The following is an 18,462-nucleotide window of genomic DNA, read 5'->3' on the forward strand; positions in this document are numbered from 1 at the left end:
TTTTTAAACACAGGATCCTTTGCTTCTCAGCTGGCTACAAAGCAAAGGGTTCCTCCTCACCGCCCAGTAACTACAGACCCTTTCAGCAAAAGGTGGGCCACCGCTGAGCTTCTAAAGCCAACAGCCCGTCCTCCTTGCTGCTGTAGTTTAATCGCCCCTGGCACCAACCAAGGCCATCCTTCTCCGGCAGGACAGACTGACGTCCTGCCAAAGCTTTTATTTTTAAGAAGACTAGCATGCTGACAACAGCGCACAGCAATCCCGCAGCTCCCCGAATCCAGCCGAGCTCGCTGTCCCTATGAGCAATTACACTGCAGCACCAAGGCTGCTTTTGCAGTCTAGACGGGCAACCGTCAAACTTCATATTCTAGCCCAAACTTCATATTCTAGCCCAAATAAATGACAAAATACCCCAACTTGCTGTAGCTAGTCATTCCACACACTCGTTTTTCTCGGTACTGAACCCAGCCAGAGATGAATCATGATGCACACACGCTCCCCAGGCTCAGAGCACTGGCGACCACAAGATCCTCTCTGCTCGAGCTCTCCTGACCCCTCCAGCATACCTGCCCGGGCATCGCTGGGGGCTTCAGGGAAGACTTACTGGCTTCTCCCAACACCAACAACAGAGCAAAACATTGGCCTCCACTTCGTCCTCACAGCTCTCCGCTGCCTTCTGTTTCTCGGGGGGAGACGGGGGGGAGGCATAAGCTCAACTACTCTCTCTTTAAAAAAAACCTCCTGAATTATTCTGCCTGCCTGAGATTTCAAGAGAGGATTGATATTAAATGTCTTCATGGAAGTATTTTCAATCATAGAGAAATTTTCAGCAAAGACTACTTCTAAGCTTCAGCGCATCCTGCACAGCTGCACAAAACACATGGCTGGCATGCAGAAGTTGAGACTTCTCAATTTGTGCGAGTTACTATTCTGCCACAGACCTCATCACTGTGGAGAGACCACTGAAATGCTTTATACCACGTTGTTATCATACACTGGTGACAAAGCTGGAAACGGCTGTAGTCATTTTTTTAACATGATCTGATGAATGCTTCTGTATCTTTGTTTACAACGAGTTATTGTTACAGAGATCAGTTAGCAGAAGCTTTCTCAGAAGGGAAAACAATGCAACAGCTAAAAGCAATGGCAAAGTGTCCACCAAAGAGCACCCTCACCAGCCCCAGGCCGCTGGTCCTGGCTTACTCCTCATAAGCCTAAGTCTAGCAGGGTCAGAAAGATCTCCTACCTCAGCCAGCTAACCCTGCAGAAGGTAAGATAAATGAACAGCTTAAGAGGTGCCACAGAGAAGTGACAGAGTTAGCTTCATATTAAGAGAGCACTCTGAGACATCTTTCAGCTGAAGGTAGGCATTAGCTGCACCAGAAAGTCATATTTTAGGCCCAAGAATGGCATCACCCTCCAGGCTGCGGCAGTTTCACAATGCAGCAAAGCCAACCTAAGAGCCGCCAGCTACATGGTGCCACCACGTCCCACCTACCCTCAGGTGAGAGCTCCCACCACCTGTCACCCCTCTATTCGCTAACAAGCCAATTTAGGCAGAAAACCACCAAAACAGCTGGGGCAAGCAGGAAAGCCATAAATGAATATAATCCATGATGACATGTAAAAATTAAAATTATTGTTGGCAAAACTGTCAGCCCTCTGCTGGGCTTCGCCGAACCAGTTAACCACGGGCTCAAAGGCACCAGTGCAAGGGCGGATGAGATGCTAGGCAGCAGCATGCAGCACAAAGAGCTTTTTTTCTTTTTGGTTTTTTTTTTTTTTGCTAGAACTCTCTTACTCAATTCTTCTGGTGGAACTAACAGTGCTTTCTTTTCCCTGAAGATGCTGTCCTAGGGTTGTTTTGATCTGGACCCTAAGATGCGAGAGAGCTTGGCAGAGCCAGAGCCAGATACCCATGCTGTGCTCCTGTCTCGGCAAGGGCGCAAGGCAGAAGCCCGGGCGTTCCGTCCAAGTTCCCGGACTTCTCATTCCCATTCAGAAGCACATTCTTTCACTTCAAGGGATGCATCTGAAAAAGCAGATGGCCAAAATCCATTGAGCCCTCTGAAAACTGCTGGGTTGGAAATGCTCAAATGCAAGGTACGACTGGGCTACTTGAGACAATAAATGTGATTCAACAACCACTTCGCTACTGGTGATATTCAAAAGGTACTGAAGTCCCAGCAAATGTGAAATAACTCAGTGTTTTATATCAAAAGAGTAAACCACTACCTGTTTCAGCTCTGCAAGTTAACTCACAATACACAGATTTTATTTTTTTTACTTTATACAGTAATTGTACACTCTTAAGTAGAGTGCTACGTAAGCATTTACTAAACCAATAACCAAAACAATTTTCTAAATTACATACAAAATGGTTTCTTTCTCTCTTTCTGTTTATTCTCATAAAAATTTCAATGTGGAAGCCAAAAGAAAACAGCTGCGTAAAGTATTTTCAACTGCAAGAGACATGTAAGAAGGCATTTCTGCCTGTGCTGGAGGGTACAATCTGTAATAACATTTTGCCTTCCAGATAATGACACGAGGCATTAAAAGGACAACTTGCTCTCTAATAAGCTCGCTTGACTGGTTAAGCACACACATACACAGATAGCACAGTTTTGCCAACAATAATTTTAATTATTTTCTACATTTCATTCTAAATTACATTAATTTATGGCCTTCCTAAAAGACATTTAGCAGACAGCTAATTAAATTCAAGCCATTAGATTTTAATTAGAGATGTTTGAAAAAAAATCTCAGAACAATTCACACACCCTTGTGAACACTACATGCTCGTTAGCAGCTAGAGCAGCCAACAAGCGATTATAAATCCAGAAGAGGACTAAGCAGCGTGATTCAAGCCTAAAAACAAGAAAGTCACGTAAAGTTTTATGCTTCAAAGCTGAAGATTCTGGGAATGCCCTCTTCTCAGCCCAAGTCCAGAAAACCACCGTGCATCAGTGCTTGCCATAAAAGCAAAATCAAAGGCCAACTAACGGTGAATATATCATGATACACAGTTTAAAAGGTTGAGCTAAACTTAATCCTCATTAAATTCTAATAAAGTCACAGCGCCTTCCTGACCAAACAAGTGAAACAAATTAGAGGTCCAGCTGGAGCCTCCCTTAATGAGGCAAGCGGAGCCCATCACCGCTCCAGCACGAGATCCCGGGCCACCCAACCCACCCGCGCCACCGCTCCACCAGCAGCCACCACGCTTCGCTATTTCAAAATTATCGGGTTTTCTTCCACTTACAGCACTAAATGTCGACCTCGGCGGGGCCAGTACTCCGTGAGTTAAAATATCGGAGCCCTCCGAGATGGTGATCAGCTCCACTACTGGGTAAAGAGGTTCATAAATATTAACCGTGGCACATTTGCATATGTCACCCACAGGCACAACTTTCCCTCTGAAAACAGGGAACAGAACCCGTACAACTCCTCCGCGTGTCGCCTTCCGATCGTCGGATGCAGAACTGACCGTGGAAGTTGCTCGAGCAAGGAGAGCAAAAAGCCGAACTACCAACGTGCGCTGTTAATTACGGTGCACTGGTTTGGTTTGGGCAGGTGCCCAAAATGCTGGAGTTTGACATTTCAACAACCTGAAAGGTTAGGATCACACTCCGAAGTACTTAAAGGAGTCAGTTTTTCCAGAAAATTGAGAACTATTCTCACAGATTTCACAGGAGTGCTGTAAAAATAAACCGATTTTTTTTTGAGAGGCACGGGTTTGTCCTTCCACAAAAGATGGAGTGAGCTCAGCCACGAAACGCCAGCGACAGGCGCGGCAGCGCCGACGGTGACCGGCAGGCACGGGCAGAGCGCGGCAGGTAGGCACCGCAGCGCGCAATGTCACCGCACCACACGCCATGTCACCGCGCCATCAGCGGTCAGACCCGCATCACCCTCATAATTTGCAGAAAATAAAGCCGAAGCTTTGTGATTCTTACACCCGTATACCTTTTCAGTTCGTACTTTTACCCAGGATGACTTCACCCGACGCGCCGTCTGTCCCCCACACCACTCAGAAAGGGGACTGGCGAAGTCTTTTCATTTGCCGCCGCCTCAGCAAAACCCCAGCGAACGCAGCCCGTCAGCGTCCCGGGCACATCTGGATAAACAAGCTGCAAAGATCCGCGCCGGCAGCACAGCCCCGGGCGGAGGGGACGGGAGGCGCGGGGAGCCCGGAGCGCTGCCCGGGCGCACGGCGGGGGATGCGCGGCCACCGGGAAGGCGCCGGCTCGCCCGCCCCGGACTCCGCTCCCGGGCCAGGCGGCGGGTGAGCCGAGCCCCGCGGAGCAGCCAGGCCCCGGGCAGAGCCGGTGCGGGGCAGCGCGGCGACCGCGGCAGAGCGCTCCCGGGACCGCGGGTCCCTCCCACCCCCGGAGAAAAAGCGAGAGACGAAAAAGAAAATATTTTTAATAGAAAAACACCATCCCAAACCGAAGCAACAAACTCCGGGGAAGCACAAGCCCGCGGCGGGGGAAGAACAAAGGAGGCAAGTGCAGCCGGAGCCCTCGCAACAGATGGTTTGAAGCTGACCAGATTTCGCGCTGGCATCCCCCCTCCTCCTCCTCCCCTCCCCTCCTGCCGCCGCCGCCGCCCGCCCGCACCGGCCCGCCCGGCACCGCGTCGCCCCCGGCCGCCACCGCGCGGGGCAACCCCCGCCCGCCCGCCGGTCCGGTCCGGTCCGGTCCCCGCCGCCCACCCGGCGCCGCGACGCAGCCCCCGCCGGCCGCAGGTGCGCGCCCCGGCCCGGCGGCAGGGCGGGCGGCTGCCGGTACGCTTGCCCCCGTCCCGTCCCGCCCTCTCCTCCCTCGCGCTTCTCGCCGCCGCTCACCCAAACTCCCGGCGAAACCGTCCATTTTGTGCTGGGGGAGGCTGGTGCCGCAGCCCGGGGCGAAGCCGCTGTCGCCGGCCGGGACAGGTTCATTCACCCGCGGAGCGGCGGCAGGCGGCGGCGGCGGCGCCGCAGCCCGGCGCTCATGAGCCGCCCGGGGCAGCGGCTCCCGCGGCTCCCCGCGCTCGGCGGCGGCGGGAGGCGGCTCCCCCTGCTCCTCCTCCTCCTGCTGCTGCTGCTGCTGCTGCTGCCGCGGCTGCGGGGCTGGCGGCGGCGCTGCCCGGCTCCCTCCCTGCGCGGCGGCCCCAGCGCGGCAGCGAGCGCCGAGCCCCTCCCGCCGCCGCCAGCACCGCCCCAGCGCCCCGTGCTGTCGTGCTTCCGACTCCGCCCGCCCTGGCAGCCGCCGCTTCCCCTGCGGGCGGGACGGGCCCGGCCCCGGCACCGCGGCCCGCTGGCCCGGTAACTACCGCTGCGCGGAGAGCGAGGGCTGCGAGCGGCTTCCTAGCGCGGGAGCGGGGTCGGTGGGCCGCCGGCCGCCGCTTTCGGCCGGTACCGGCCGGGGGGTGCCGGTGGCAGGCGCCGGTCTTTGCCAGCAGACCGCCGGGAGAAGCCGCGGAGCAGTGACAGCGCGGCTTTGCCTTCAGAAGTTCACACCGTCGGGCGGTCTGTGGGAGCGCGGTTTGATGTAATGACCCCAGCGATCAGAACAGAGGTGTTCTTGGATTGACCTACAGCCTTTCGCTCCAGCTGGGTCGGGGAAGTTTCTCCTCCCTGGGCGCTCAGCCAGCGACCCCCGTCCCTTCCGTAACCTCGTATTTCTTATAGCTGCGTATGGGGGGTCTCTCCCTCCCCGGCTGCCTCCTGTGGCCTCCACCCATGTGCTTGGTGACCAGGGAAAAGAGAAAGGAGAACCAGAATTTCAAGTTAGCCATCTTAGCCAAGAGCGTTTCGCATCTGAAGTGACCTCACCGAGTTGCATGACGCCTTGCTGGCTCCGGGGTCAGGAAGAGCTCCGTACCCATTGCAACATGCTGGTTTGCTCCAGGTGTTTCCCTCTAACGCGCTCAAGCGCTGGTGCCGCGCTCCGACGGAGGAAGAGATGATTGCCTGGCGAGCCCGACCCTGGCGCTTGCAGCCATGTCCTCTGATGACGGTCGGTGGACGTTGTTGAGTGAGACTGGGGAGAAACACGTGGCTGGAGAGCGGCACAGAACTGACAGCAGCAGCACGCTTCTCCACAGCACCTTCCATCCACTTAGGCACAAGCATCGTTGCCTGGCTGATCTACAATGTGAAATAAACCTGAGGGGCTTATGGTTGCTCGCATTAGGGGAAAACGCCTTGAAATTTTTCATCAAAACCTAAGCTCCACCAGATTTTCCAGCAAATTTTACTGAACAGCTGCCACAGCAATGAACTTCAGCATGGCTGCCTGCAAACTACATAAATAATCAGTCTTCATACATAGAATCATAGAATGGTAAGGGTTGGAAGGGACTTTAAAGATCATCTGTTTCCAACCCCCCCTGCCGTGAGCAGGGACATCTTCCACTAGACCAGGTTGCTCAGAGCTCCATCCAACCTGGCCTTGAACACTTCCAGGGAGGGGGCAGCCACAGCTTCTCTGGGCAACCTGTTCCAGTGCCTCACCACCCTCATGGTGAAGAATTTATTCCTCGTATTTAATCTAAATCTGCCCTCTTTTAGCTTAGAGCCATTCCCCCTTGTCCTATCACTACACACCCTTGTGAAAAGTCCCTCTCCATCCTTCCTGTAGGCCCCTTCAGGTACTGGAAGGCTGCTATAAGGTCACCCCGGAGCCTTCTCTTCTCCAGGCTGAACAGCCCCAACTCTCTCAGCCTGTCCTCATAGGAGAGGTGCTCCAGCCCTCGGATCATCTTTGTGGCCCTCCTCTGGACCCGCTCCAACACATCCATGTCCTTCTTATGTTGGGGGCTCCAGAGCTGGATGCAGGACTCCAGGTGGGGTCTCACCAGAGCGGAGCAGAGGGGCAGAATCCCCTCCCTCAACCTGCTGGCCATGCTTCTCTTGATGCAGCCCAGGATACAGTTGGCTTTCTGGGCTGCAAGCACATACTGCCAGCTCAGTCTTGTCAAAAGAGATGCCTTCCTGTCAATCTGCTATGAAGGGGACATCTTTAATCACTAAGTTTCTGGGTTCTTATTCTTCCTGGTCATAATTACTAGTAGGTATTGGGCTTCCTAAGCTGCTCATGGGGTCTGTTGCTGCAGAATGCCTCTATACAGCCTACTGCCATGGTCTTGCAGCTGTGGCAAAGGAGTGCTGCAGTCAGTCCAGCCCAGTAAAAATTCCCTTTAAAATGTTTCATTTTACACAAAAGAACAAGAAGGACATGACACTAAAGCTTCAGTGCCATCTCCCCACTCCTCGTTAATTACTTGCCTCAGGCCTGGTTTTCGAGATGCTTAAAGCATTGGGAGTGCAGAGTGACAAGTCTCCTCCAGCTAGGAAGTGTCCAGGGGATTTAGAGCCTGTGGACAGTTTCCTTCAGAAAAGAGCCCTTTCCTTCTGAGGCAGAGCCTTATGTAGATTCTTCAGGTGGGCTTTGGGTGCTTCAGTATGCTGTTTGGTTGAACAAACAAAAAACCCAACCAAACACAAAGCGATGCCCAGCAGCCGTCTTGAGTGCTCAGCAGAGCCATCCTTCAGAGACACCAGTGAGGGAGTTACTGCAAACATCCTGAAGTATGTAAGTAAAGATGCGTTGTCTCTATTTTATAGGCTGGAAACTGAGGCACAGAGGTGAAGACAACAGCATGGATCCTTATCTAGACGTTTAATTCCTACTGAGATTGCTTAGGAGCAGGAGTGGATACCTTTGATTATCTCGGTCCTGCAGAGCTTGCACAAAAGTACCTAAAAAGCTGCAAAGAAAGCTGGTTCTCCATAATCTTATGTTAAACCCAAGATGAGTTTGTTACTCAAGTACTGTTGAAAACCCAAATTTTGGTACTAACATTTTAAAAATAAAGCTCTATCACTGCAGAGTTAAGGAACTGAGCAAAACTGAGAAAATTAAAAAGCAAGGACGTTTACCTCTGCATGACTTGTTAATTAGGAATTTCTGAAGAGCAAATGCTATGGAGGAGTTAACAAAATCTGGCAAACTCCAGCTTTTAAATTCTAATGTTACCTTCTGTGGTCTAAGCCAAGTTCTGAAAGCAACCTGAATTTAAGTGGGGTGTGTTTGGGGTGTTAATTTATTTATTGGTTGTGTTTATGGTGTAGACAACAGATGTAATTGTGGTATAGACAATACACAATCAGAGTTTTAGCAAAAAGTCTGTGGTAAATACTTATATGGGTGCGTGTTTATCATCTTTAACAATTTTACTTGGCTGTTGAGCAGGTAACTTACAACTAAAGCACAAATAACTGTTTTAGTGCAGGTTTCAGGCAGGTGCTAGCAAATTTCTTAATATAGCCTGTAGACTGATAAACAGTATGACTGTTCCAGGTGCAAACCCTAGGGACAAGGTGATTTCTTACTTCTGTTATACTACCTAGTGCTTAACTTAGAGGAGGGAGGAGTTGTACAGTGCTGGAAGGGGCTGAACTGCTGTTTCTTACTTGACAATGATTCAAAAACATGAACCAAAGCGTTGTTACAAATGTTGAACAGGCTCGGTGATTGTCTCCAGTTTTAGTTTACATTTGGATGCTAAAGAAAGATTACATTATTCAGGGTTGGAGTAAGCTTAGAATATCTATTTCCCCTCAACTTTCAAATCAGCTGAACACCCAGTGCTTTATTGTACATATAGGCGGTAAATTGAGAAAGACAACTGCGATACCACGAGGCGGGAATTTTACATCAGTTTGACAGATTCACCATTTAGGAAATCCAAATTCTTGCCCTCGGCAGTGCAGCCCGACCCTCTGCGAGCCCCGCGGGTGCGGGAGGCTGGGTTCGGGCCGTGGGTGCGGGAGGCGGCTGGACCGGTGCTGGGGCAGGGCAGAGCCCGCACCGCGCTGCTCGGAGTAGCTGGTGAGCAACAAGCTGGTGCCTTGGCTGCTGTCGGTCAGGTTGGTGTTACTGACTTGGACCAACAAGGCTGACGTACCCCAGCTGAGGGCCTGGGTGTGCAGGTGGGGTGTCCCTCTCACTAGAGGGAAGTTATGGAAAATACAAACCGCAGAAGGAGGTCACCCTGAAATACACGGTGGAGGCTACACACATTCCAGAGATTTTTACCCAGCGCTTGGAGGAAATAGGCTGGTTTTCCCCCATTGTTTCGTTTCTCTGGCACATTTTCCTTGGACTACAGGTTTTTGAGCAGTACTTCTTGTAAGAATACCTTTGTTTGTTTTGGTTTTTTTTTTTAATTGACATAGTTTGGCAACATTCAGCCTGGGAACTGTTTATAACTTTTTGGTGGCTTGAATGTAAATTATATTTAAGCATTTTTCCACTGAGGAAACATAATAATGATTAACAACTGAAAACTAAATTGCTGAAATTCTTGTATGTGAAGTTGGGATTCTGAACCTATGAGCCACTTCATCTTACCCATTAGAAAGAAGACACTGTTTCCCGCAGTACTCCTCTCCCATTACTCACAGTGATGTCTCGTTTCCTGGACCAAAGTGGAAACACCTGAAGGAAGTCTTCTCCCTCGTGCAGTTTTTCTGGTGCATCTCTTCAGGGTGAGTGGTGAGGAGCAGCCAGGGAGCCCAAACCCCAGCTCCAGCCCCTGCCCCAGCCCCTCAGGTCTGGTCCTGCCAATCCCCTGCTCCCCCCCGCCGCAGACCCGAAGAGGTGGGGGAAGAGGTGCTGCTGTTTGTAACCAGATGTGCCCCGCAGCTGGCGGTGTAATCAGTGTAGGATCACTCCCCGTGCTGTGGTGGTGCTCATGTGAGATGCTGTTCCTTCGCAGAGACGTGGGGTTCTTTATGGTGCCTTGTTTTGAAGAGGAACAACTTTATTGGTTTGCTATAAGGCATAGGTTATTGTTAATTCTCCCAAGCGAGGCTTGGGTTGTAAGAAGTTCCCAGGGGTCACTGATGTAAGGGAAAAAATCTGATGCCTGACCTAGAGGTAGATTAAATTACTCCTTCCTGATTTATAGAGGGTACTCCTCTTACCACCAACATAGAGGCTCTAAAGTTTTTTGTTCTAGGCTGGGATTTTGCCTCCCCACAGAAGCAGCCTGGGGTTCAGTCCCTCTAAACTACTCCAGGGCATGCACCTGTAACGCTGAATGGCCTGGAAGGCACTAGGAGTCTTGCCAGGGGCCAAAGGAAAACTAGAGAGCTTCGATTAAAACTTTTAGTTATGTGTTTAACCAAAATATGACATAGGGTTTTCAAAATGGGGCTGAATTTAACTGCTTTGTCTATCCTCATTAATTTTGATAAGGGTGCCTAACTTAATAATGCATGTTAAGAAGCCAGTCTTGACATTGCCGTGTGCCTGCTTCTCTCAGTTTTTGTGCATTATTCCCAGAGGTCTGAGGTTAAGGCATACCTAAGTTGTCCTGGTCTTCCTCCATTGTCATATAAAGTAGGAACAGAAATTGTCTTCCAAAAAAACCTATCAGAATTTGCCGGAAGGTTTCAAGGGGCTAAACTCCTGTTAGGTGAACTTTTTTGTAGTAGGATGGATCATAGTCTTATTTCTATAATGCTACAGCTTAATTGTTGATTAACATGAAAAAAAGCGTAGTCAGGATTGAGTTTTGCAGCTATATATGGTTGAGCTTTAATTAGCTTCTGCATGTTTAGTTTTCCAGTTTATTACAAATAGAAGTTGATCACGGTTTACAAAGTCATTCCCAAGTGTTCAGAAATGTCTTCATTTAATACAATAAATATAATTTACTGACAGTCAGGAACAAACACCATATTTTTTAAGGATACTAATGATTTGTGAGGGCCTCTCTAATGGAGACTCAGTAGAGATGGTTTTATTTTGAGGAAGTGCTGAGCACCCACTCCCTGAAAAATCAAGCTAACGTTTGCTGCTTTTTATTGATTATCCCAAAACTGCAGTTCCAAGCCATTAATGAGACTTTGGCAAGAACTGTGTAATTTCCTGGGGTCCTCACTAAATGCACATTTTGGTTCAAGCGTAGAACCTACAAAGCCCTGTTAGCTTAAGCTCAATTTCACATCATCGCATTAATGTATTCAGAAAATGGCAGTCTCCTAGAAATGTGACTACCAAGAAAGAAAAATAGCAGAGCGCCAGTGCTAATTCATTCACCAGCCCTGGTGGGGAATGAGCAGATTCAATGTGATTCTAAGCATTTGGGAATTGTCAGAATTTTAGCAGAGATGGTCAGAACTCTGTGTGCACAATGTACCTTTTCTTGTGAGGGGAAAGGCTTAGCATTTTAACTAGAGAGCAGGTTAAAAAATTTATTCTGAAACTTTGTTGATATTGACCTTATATTAAATGAGGAAATCTGAAAAACATTTCACAAAGCTGGAAAAATAGAATCTTATCTTCCTTAATCTCTCCCCCGTGGATAAGTGGTCTGGTTTGTCATACCAAAGAGCACACTCAGTTGTTTTCTCAAATTAGTGAGCTCCTCATGAAATTCATACCTTGGTCCAAGCCCTATAAAAGTCTAATGTCTTACATAAGTGCTAAGTTAAGGATTTAGCTGAAGCATAAATTGGTGCATTGGCTTTGTATCAGCCATTTACATTAGAGTGCAGTTTGCTCTCTACCTCAGGAAAAAGTGTGCTCCAGCTTGTAGCCAGGAGTGCTGTGACACGTGCTTTGGAGCGATCCCTTTTCTGTTCTCCCTACTCAGAAAGATGAGGAAAAGGTAAAGCTAGCAGGTTAGCGACATTAACTAGGGGTGCTAACTAGTATAGTGTTAGAACTGCTGGAAGATAAGCTGATTTTTAGACTAACAAGCTTATGGGGATCCCCCTTGGGGACAGAATAAATTAGCATTACATGTGGAATTTATATTTTTTTTCCCCTGACTGTTAAAACATCTCCTGTAGCTTTGCATTTTATACAGATCATTATCCACAGTGAGAAGCTGGTCCACACAATAGCCTGTGTGCTGTATGTATCTGTAAATAAATACACTCATATAGATCCTTCTTCATCAATGCCGTTCCACCCTCTGTGTAATCCTGTTTAAGCTATTACTCCGCTTGAAACATTCGTTAGTGGAAGGAAGTGCCTGCAGAGAAGTGATACATTACTGTATAGTTTCTTGCTGTGAAGTGTTGATTTTAAAACAGGCTGGCAGTCTGCGGCTGACCCTGTAATAAAAATGAGCAGACATGGTTAAGGAGCTTTTGTTTTTCTTTTGTCCTGTTGTTATGCCCAGTTTAAGGAATCTTTTATTGTCTTTCAGCTACGCCATACTCAGCAATAAATTTCTCTCTTACGTTTGGCCTTTTCCCCTCTGGGAGTTTGGGATTCTTTCCCATTTCCATTTGTACATTTTTAAGCTGTGACAGCCATCCTATTGCCTGGTTATTAGCTAGCAGGGCAGGTGTCTGATGTTTTCTTTTAGAAAGGATAATGTTAGCACCCAAATTCAGTGAGCAGCACAGTGATCATCCTCCATTTTACAGACTGAGAACACCAACAAGGATGTTAATATGAGACTGGCAAATGAAGACCAAAACCAGGTCAGCACAGGCTAAATGGAAATGAAATGGAAAGAAAGTCTATTCCCATTAAAAAATATTAATGCTGCAATAATATCTAGATATAGATAACTTGGATTAAGGGCAAGCCTGCTCTCTGTATACCAGCAGTGCACAACTGAACTTTTAGGCATTGCTATCTTCCATGTCTGCAGTAACAGACATTTGCTTTACTACTCCATGAGAAAATGTAGGCCTAGGAAGGAGGCTTCTGCCAGGATCTTGGACACATTTACACCGTTCCTGCATTTGCAGGATGGGTCATGGGGAAACGGTGTGTCACTTGCAAAGTCTAATGAGATATCTGATTGCATCTTTGCTGAATGAATAGTATCAGGAACATCACTATCAATGAAGAAAATAAAAATACTAGTCTTTGTTTCTTAATGCTCATCAAAACATGCGCCTCAGCTTAGTACCTCCTGCTTTCAGAGGGCCTTCAGATACATTTAGGCAGATAGTATGACGGGGCTGGCAGTTGATCTTTCTTTGGACCAAATATGTAAAGACGCAAAGATGAAGCTTCAAACCTGTCTTGCACCATGATTCCTGGACTTGGGTCCCTAACAAATGTAGCCAGTGGAGTTAGTTTTTCTACAGTCGAAGGCAGGAGATTATTAACTTATTCATAACAAGGCCATCTTAGGCATGCAGTGTGTAGCTGGGGTGAATGAACTCATTTTCAGATAGATTTACCTGTGCCTGAAGAATTAGTTAATAAAGCACGTTTGTTTTAATTTCCATTACCTACCCTACATGTACAAATTATAGTTCTTGATTAATGACATCAGGAGTTGAACTTTGGCTTTTAAAGCACCAGACCCATGCTGTGCTGTAGACGCATTTACATTCCATTTATGCAAGTCGTCCAATTAAAATTTATTCATAGAAAGTATATAATACACCAGAATGAATACATTATTTCCCCTATTAATCTGCTTTCTTTGCTTTTCAGCAGAAGTGACCAACCTTTCGCTTTGCCCCAAATGGGAATTCATGTCAAAAAAACCCTCCTGAAATAGGCAGCAGAAGTAAAGCAAAATTTTTCAGGTCAAATTAGTGAATTACAGTTCCTAAATAAAGAACTGGGAAAATGAAAACTTCCCTTTAATTTTCCTTGTATGTTTGCAATTAAAAATTGAAAAAACATGATCTGATCCTACACAATACTGATTCCCCCTCGTGTCAAGAGAAAAACATCACAGGACAGAGCCATCTGTCACAGGATGGCCCGTATCTTGGAGAAAGCAAGTCATTCGATAATAGCATCATGAACTTCTTCAGGATTTCCTTTTAAAGATAACGAGAAAAATTTACCAGGCACTTTCCAAAGACATAGAAAAAATGACTTCCAAAAGCTTTCTGGCATACAGTCTTCTTACTAAGCACGGGAACAATTTTCATGGAGCATCCACGAAGAGTTTCTCGTCAGACCTGAGTAATGCACACAGCAATTTTTGCAGCTCCTCCGTTCCCAGCAGCGCCTGATAGCGCATCCCCAGTGCCCTTCTGCTCCCAAAGGTTTAGCAGAGCACCTTCTGCAGAGCGTTTCAGGTGTGCAGGTAGTGGTAGCCTTTCCTTAGGCTGGTTTACTAGCCAGTGCTTACGAGCAAAGCCGATGTGAGGCTGGCGTGTTCAGTGACAGCAGTAACTCTGCGAATGAAAGCGCTCTGCTTGCTGTTTTCTGGAACCACAGAGTGAATGAATTGGCGTGAATGATAGCTCCCCACGTGGTCCATGAAGTTTTGCCAAATTGTAGGTAGGGTTAAGGTGGTAGGTAGAGGGAAAAATCACGGTATATTAGTTGAAATTTTCCATGCTTCCACACAAAAACAGCAGATGGCAGCAAGGGAGACTGTGCATCCAAATCCAGGGTTCACCTTGCTCGCGTTGGTGGGTTGGCTTCGAGTCATTTCTTGGCTAACATCTCTTCGAGTTGGTCACAAAAATATAAGAAAGTTGAAAATTACCATATTTTTTAGGCATGTGATCTCAATATCTGTGATCTTCATCTTGGAAAGGTATTTCTTGGCTCCGGTCTCTCTGGCCTGGCACTAACGTATCCTTTGTCCTTTCATGTGATTTATAATCCTTGAGAAATCATGCTGAAGGCAAAGGTGAGTGCCCAGAGCAGCTTGATCTTTTAATTTTGTTTTAAATATAATATTGGTGAATAGGAACATTTCTCCTCCTAGTATACTATGCTTCTTAGGCAAAATCCTTCATGTGTCAGAGCCACAACTCCCCAGGTTTACTGCTGGATGCAGAGAATGTGTTAGACTGGAGACAAGATATGAGAACGTTGCTGCCCGAGCATTTCATTTAATATCCAGGTGCTCATGAATTCATGCTTTAAACAGTAGCCAGTGGAGGTAAGATTTCCACAGGTAATTCAGGGCGTTGACATTGGGTTCTGCAGCTCCATCTCTGTAGAGGTATAGTGTGTTTTAAGAAAATCCAGTTTGAACTGTGAGAAAGGGAAGTTTCCTTTAGGACTTCATAGCTGAGGAAAGCAAGTGCATTGGGACAGTACAGAGTCAAATTTAGCAAAAATGTCTCAAGTTAACTATTCCTGTGACACTATGAATAGTGTGAATAGTGTTTCTCTTTTTTTTTTTTTTTTTAAGCAAGTTCCCTGATTCCATTGTTTTGGCGGACATTCTTACATGAAGTTTTTTCTTACTCTTCCTGCACATTATATGCTGGCTACACAGATGTCTCCTCCTCTATACATTCTTTTACCACATTTTGGATCAGGCAACCCAGTCCTCTTCAGAGCCATATATTTCTAAATGTTTTTTCTCTTTACTCTGCTAATTCTTTCACCGTGTTCCTCTCTACTGTGGGATGTAAGGGTGGGTTTTGGCTCAGACGGCCCTGCTACGTTGACTGCCTGTTCCAGTCCCAGTTCACAACTGATAGTGATTTTCTGAAGGTTCTTAGTTTCAGATTTAAACAAGAAAACTTCTTATGGTCACCTAGCGACTTCAAAGTTACAGAGCTCTTCCTGTTCCTAAGGAAGCCTTTTAAAGGTTTCCTTCTCTCGTTTTGTATCTCTGCATGCTTTGGTTGAAGCATGCATGATAATGAATGACATTTTCTTTCTGAATAAAAGATGCACCAGCCAGACTATATTGGCTATACATACTATTTTTTCTGCCAAATCAAAGGATTTAGTGATGTTGCCAGCATTTCTTCATATGGAAAACCATTGTGAGCTGGTTTACGTTTTGCTGTTCCAGCTGTTAAAATTTATGGAGATCAAAATCGGATTTAAATGTTCTTTCTACAAAGACTGTCAAACCAGAATCTTGCTGGGAGAGGGCAGGTGGCAGCATAGCAAAGGGGGAATTGATCTATTTCTCTTACTTTTCTTATTTCAATATGATGGCTACTATATTTTGTACTTCAGGTAATCTTCCGAAGCCCAGAAGATCAGCACTGAATGTTTTTTTGTCACGTCCCTCCCTACCTATGCCAGCCTTCCAGCATCCCTCTGAGCTCGGAGTACCAAGGGGGTTACCTGTACTGACCAGATACCTGGATAAGACCACTACCACCCATTCTGCCCTGGAACACCACATCAGTAGTGGATGAAAGGATGGAGTCCACTCAAATCTTTTACCAGCATGGAAGAAGAGTATGAGCAACCAGTCCTCTGGTTTATGAGGAGAATGTAAAGATAACAGCTAAGTGGAAAAGGTAGAAAGCACAATCAGGCACTAGCAGATCTTAATTAGTGGTCCAAATGAAAGTATCACTGCTTAGATTATAAAGGTTTCAGGAAAATAAAACAGTAAAAGTTTGGTTGTGACGACAGGCATCTGGAAGGGCTTTTAAGTTATTCTAGCTGGTTCCACATCAGTAGATAAGAGTGACTAATCTTGAGGACTGCAAAAAAACTTACATTCAAGCTAATAAAAATAAATAAAATAGCAAGAAAAATACAAGACTGCAGCAACTGGAAAAAGAAAAAAACATGGAGGAAAACTTAGTAATTATGCCTGATAATGGGAGGAATGGAGCAGCCTTTATCTAACAGACCTGGAGTCACGTTAGTCATAGTTTTCTTGTTTTCTGTGCCTTATAGGTTAAAGCTCATAGGAGGAATACGGCCGAAAACGTGCTGTGTACTTTAGGCAGCAAGTGAAGGGCTACATTTGAATCACCTTTCTGTGTAGCCAGAAAAAAGACTCAAGGGCATTTTGAGTGCTACAGCCTTGCCTCAAGCTCCAGAGGGGAGCTGGTGGGCAGGTATCGCTTTCTCACTCTGCTCATCTGTCCATTGCATGGAGAATTGTACCCAGCAAAATGAAAACACTGCCCACTCCAGCAGCAGTGCTTTATACCCATTCCTGCTCACCTAGCTCTCACTTAAAGAAGTGTAGGATAGCAAAAATCCTGACTCAAGAGTATGCATCTCACAAATAGAGAAAAACTACATGATGCATAAAGGCACTTTCACCAAAAAATGGTGTTTGTCATGCGAACTGATTTCCTTCTAATAAAACAACCTTTTTTTTTAAATACAAACTTATCTGTAAATTTTACTGAAACCACATTGTTGCTAGCTTGTGAGACTATGGAATAAGCACAGTTTGAATGTAATGTGAACATACAATCTGAATAAAATACTTTTGGTGTATTTGGAATTGGCTGCATTTTATTTTTTCTCAGCATTCTTCCTGCATTCAGATCCTGTCTGTACTGGTTACTTAAACAAATTTGGTCTGGATTTCATCTGAAAAAAGCAAGGAGGGCCATATATGCCTTTTAAGAGAAAATTCATGTGTTTTTTTCAGTTTTCCTACTGCTTACTATATGATTGCAAGTACAGTTTATCCTTCAAGTTCATTTCGGCAGAATTTGAATCACCACTGGAATGCATGTGGTGAGCCCCTCATCAAAAAGAGCGCTTAGTAGTTTTAAGACTGCATTATGGCTTGGATTGATTTTGTGGTGACTTTTGTTTGGTTTCTTGTCATTGTTCCAGAAAATACAAAGATCAAAGTAAGAAAGTCATATTGATTGGCTCGGGTCTGGTCAAAAACTTGATTTGTGTCTTCTAATGTAACTAACATTTTGCAGATGGCTTGGTTCATGTTAAAACTAGGGACGCATAGAGACTGAATGATCAGAGGATTAGAACCAGCTGCATTTAGTTTGAACATATTTTTGTGCACATTCTGTCTAGCAAATTGCATAGAGCAGACTCTTGCTGTATGAATTCTAGCAAATGCCTAAAAAAAACCTGTGGAGACTAACTGAGAGTCTGCCCCTGTTTACTGCTGGTTACCTTTTCTTCAAAGAAACCGCACAGGACATGATGGAACTCATGAGTTCAGGTTCCATAAATCTCATCTTTGACTGTGAATTAACAGTAAAAAGGATCAGAGCTAAAGAAGTTACTTGAATAAAACTAGAATCCAGCCCAGTATCAGTAGGAGATCCACAAGATACCGGGATTGACTTTCCAGTTTCTTGCTTTACATTTTGTGCACCTTCATAAAGGGATTTGGAACAGTCTGATTCTAATTTTGTAATGTTTTGCACTGACTCTGCACATCTCTAAATGACTACACCAGATGCAAAATGATGAAGAATCAGCACCAGTGAATAGTGGATTCATCTGCTAGCAGAATTATACTTAATTATTTGCTTCTTCACATTCTGAGTATCATAATCTTTTCATAAAGTCTCAGGACACACAGAAATATCAAACACAGTATTAAAACAGACCATCAAGATTTTCACTGTTAAGCTAGATTTACCCCAATTTGTTAAATTTATTTAAAACTCTTTGAAGACACTAATAAAAGAACACTTAAATTATAAACGTATTCTGGAGATACTTTTTTTTATAATTTAAAATACCAGCATCCACACTTGCAGCAATGTTACTACTGTCGACTAGATAAAACAGAACCAGATTTCCTAGCATTAGTACTATGTAG

The 18,462-nt window shown here is 45.9% G+C and overlaps 1 protein-coding gene and 1 long non-coding RNA gene across 5 annotated transcripts in view; one reads left to right on the top strand and one right to left on the bottom strand.

Moving 5' to 3' along the window:
- Positions 1-4,988, bottom strand: part of EML4 (EMAP like 4) — a 171,203-nt gene extending 166,215 nt beyond the window's left edge. For all 4 annotated transcript variants that reach the window (XM_075412910.1, XM_075412909.1, XM_075412907.1 and 1 more), the window contains exon 1: positions 4,847-4,988. In XM_075412910.1, coding sequence (XP_075269025.1) covers positions 4,847-4,871 — 25 coding nt within the window. In that variant the 5' untranslated portion in view covers positions 4,872-4,988. The remainder of the gene's footprint in view (positions 1-4,846) is intronic.
- Positions 4,989-5,258: 270 nt separating this feature from the next.
- On the top strand, positions 5,259-17,160 carry LOC142360468 (uncharacterized). Its single transcript, XR_012763078.1, has 2 exons — positions 5,259-6,326; positions 15,921-17,160. It is a non-coding gene; the product is annotated as an uncharacterized LOC142360468 (long non-coding RNA).
- Positions 17,161-18,462: the final 1,302 nt, after the last annotated feature.

This window comes from Opisthocomus hoazin, chromosome 2 (genome assembly GCF_030867145.1).
Source record: "Opisthocomus hoazin isolate bOpiHoa1 chromosome 2, bOpiHoa1.hap1, whole genome shotgun sequence".
Taxonomy (NCBI): domain Eukaryota; kingdom Metazoa; phylum Chordata; class Aves; order Opisthocomiformes; family Opisthocomidae; genus Opisthocomus; species Opisthocomus hoazin.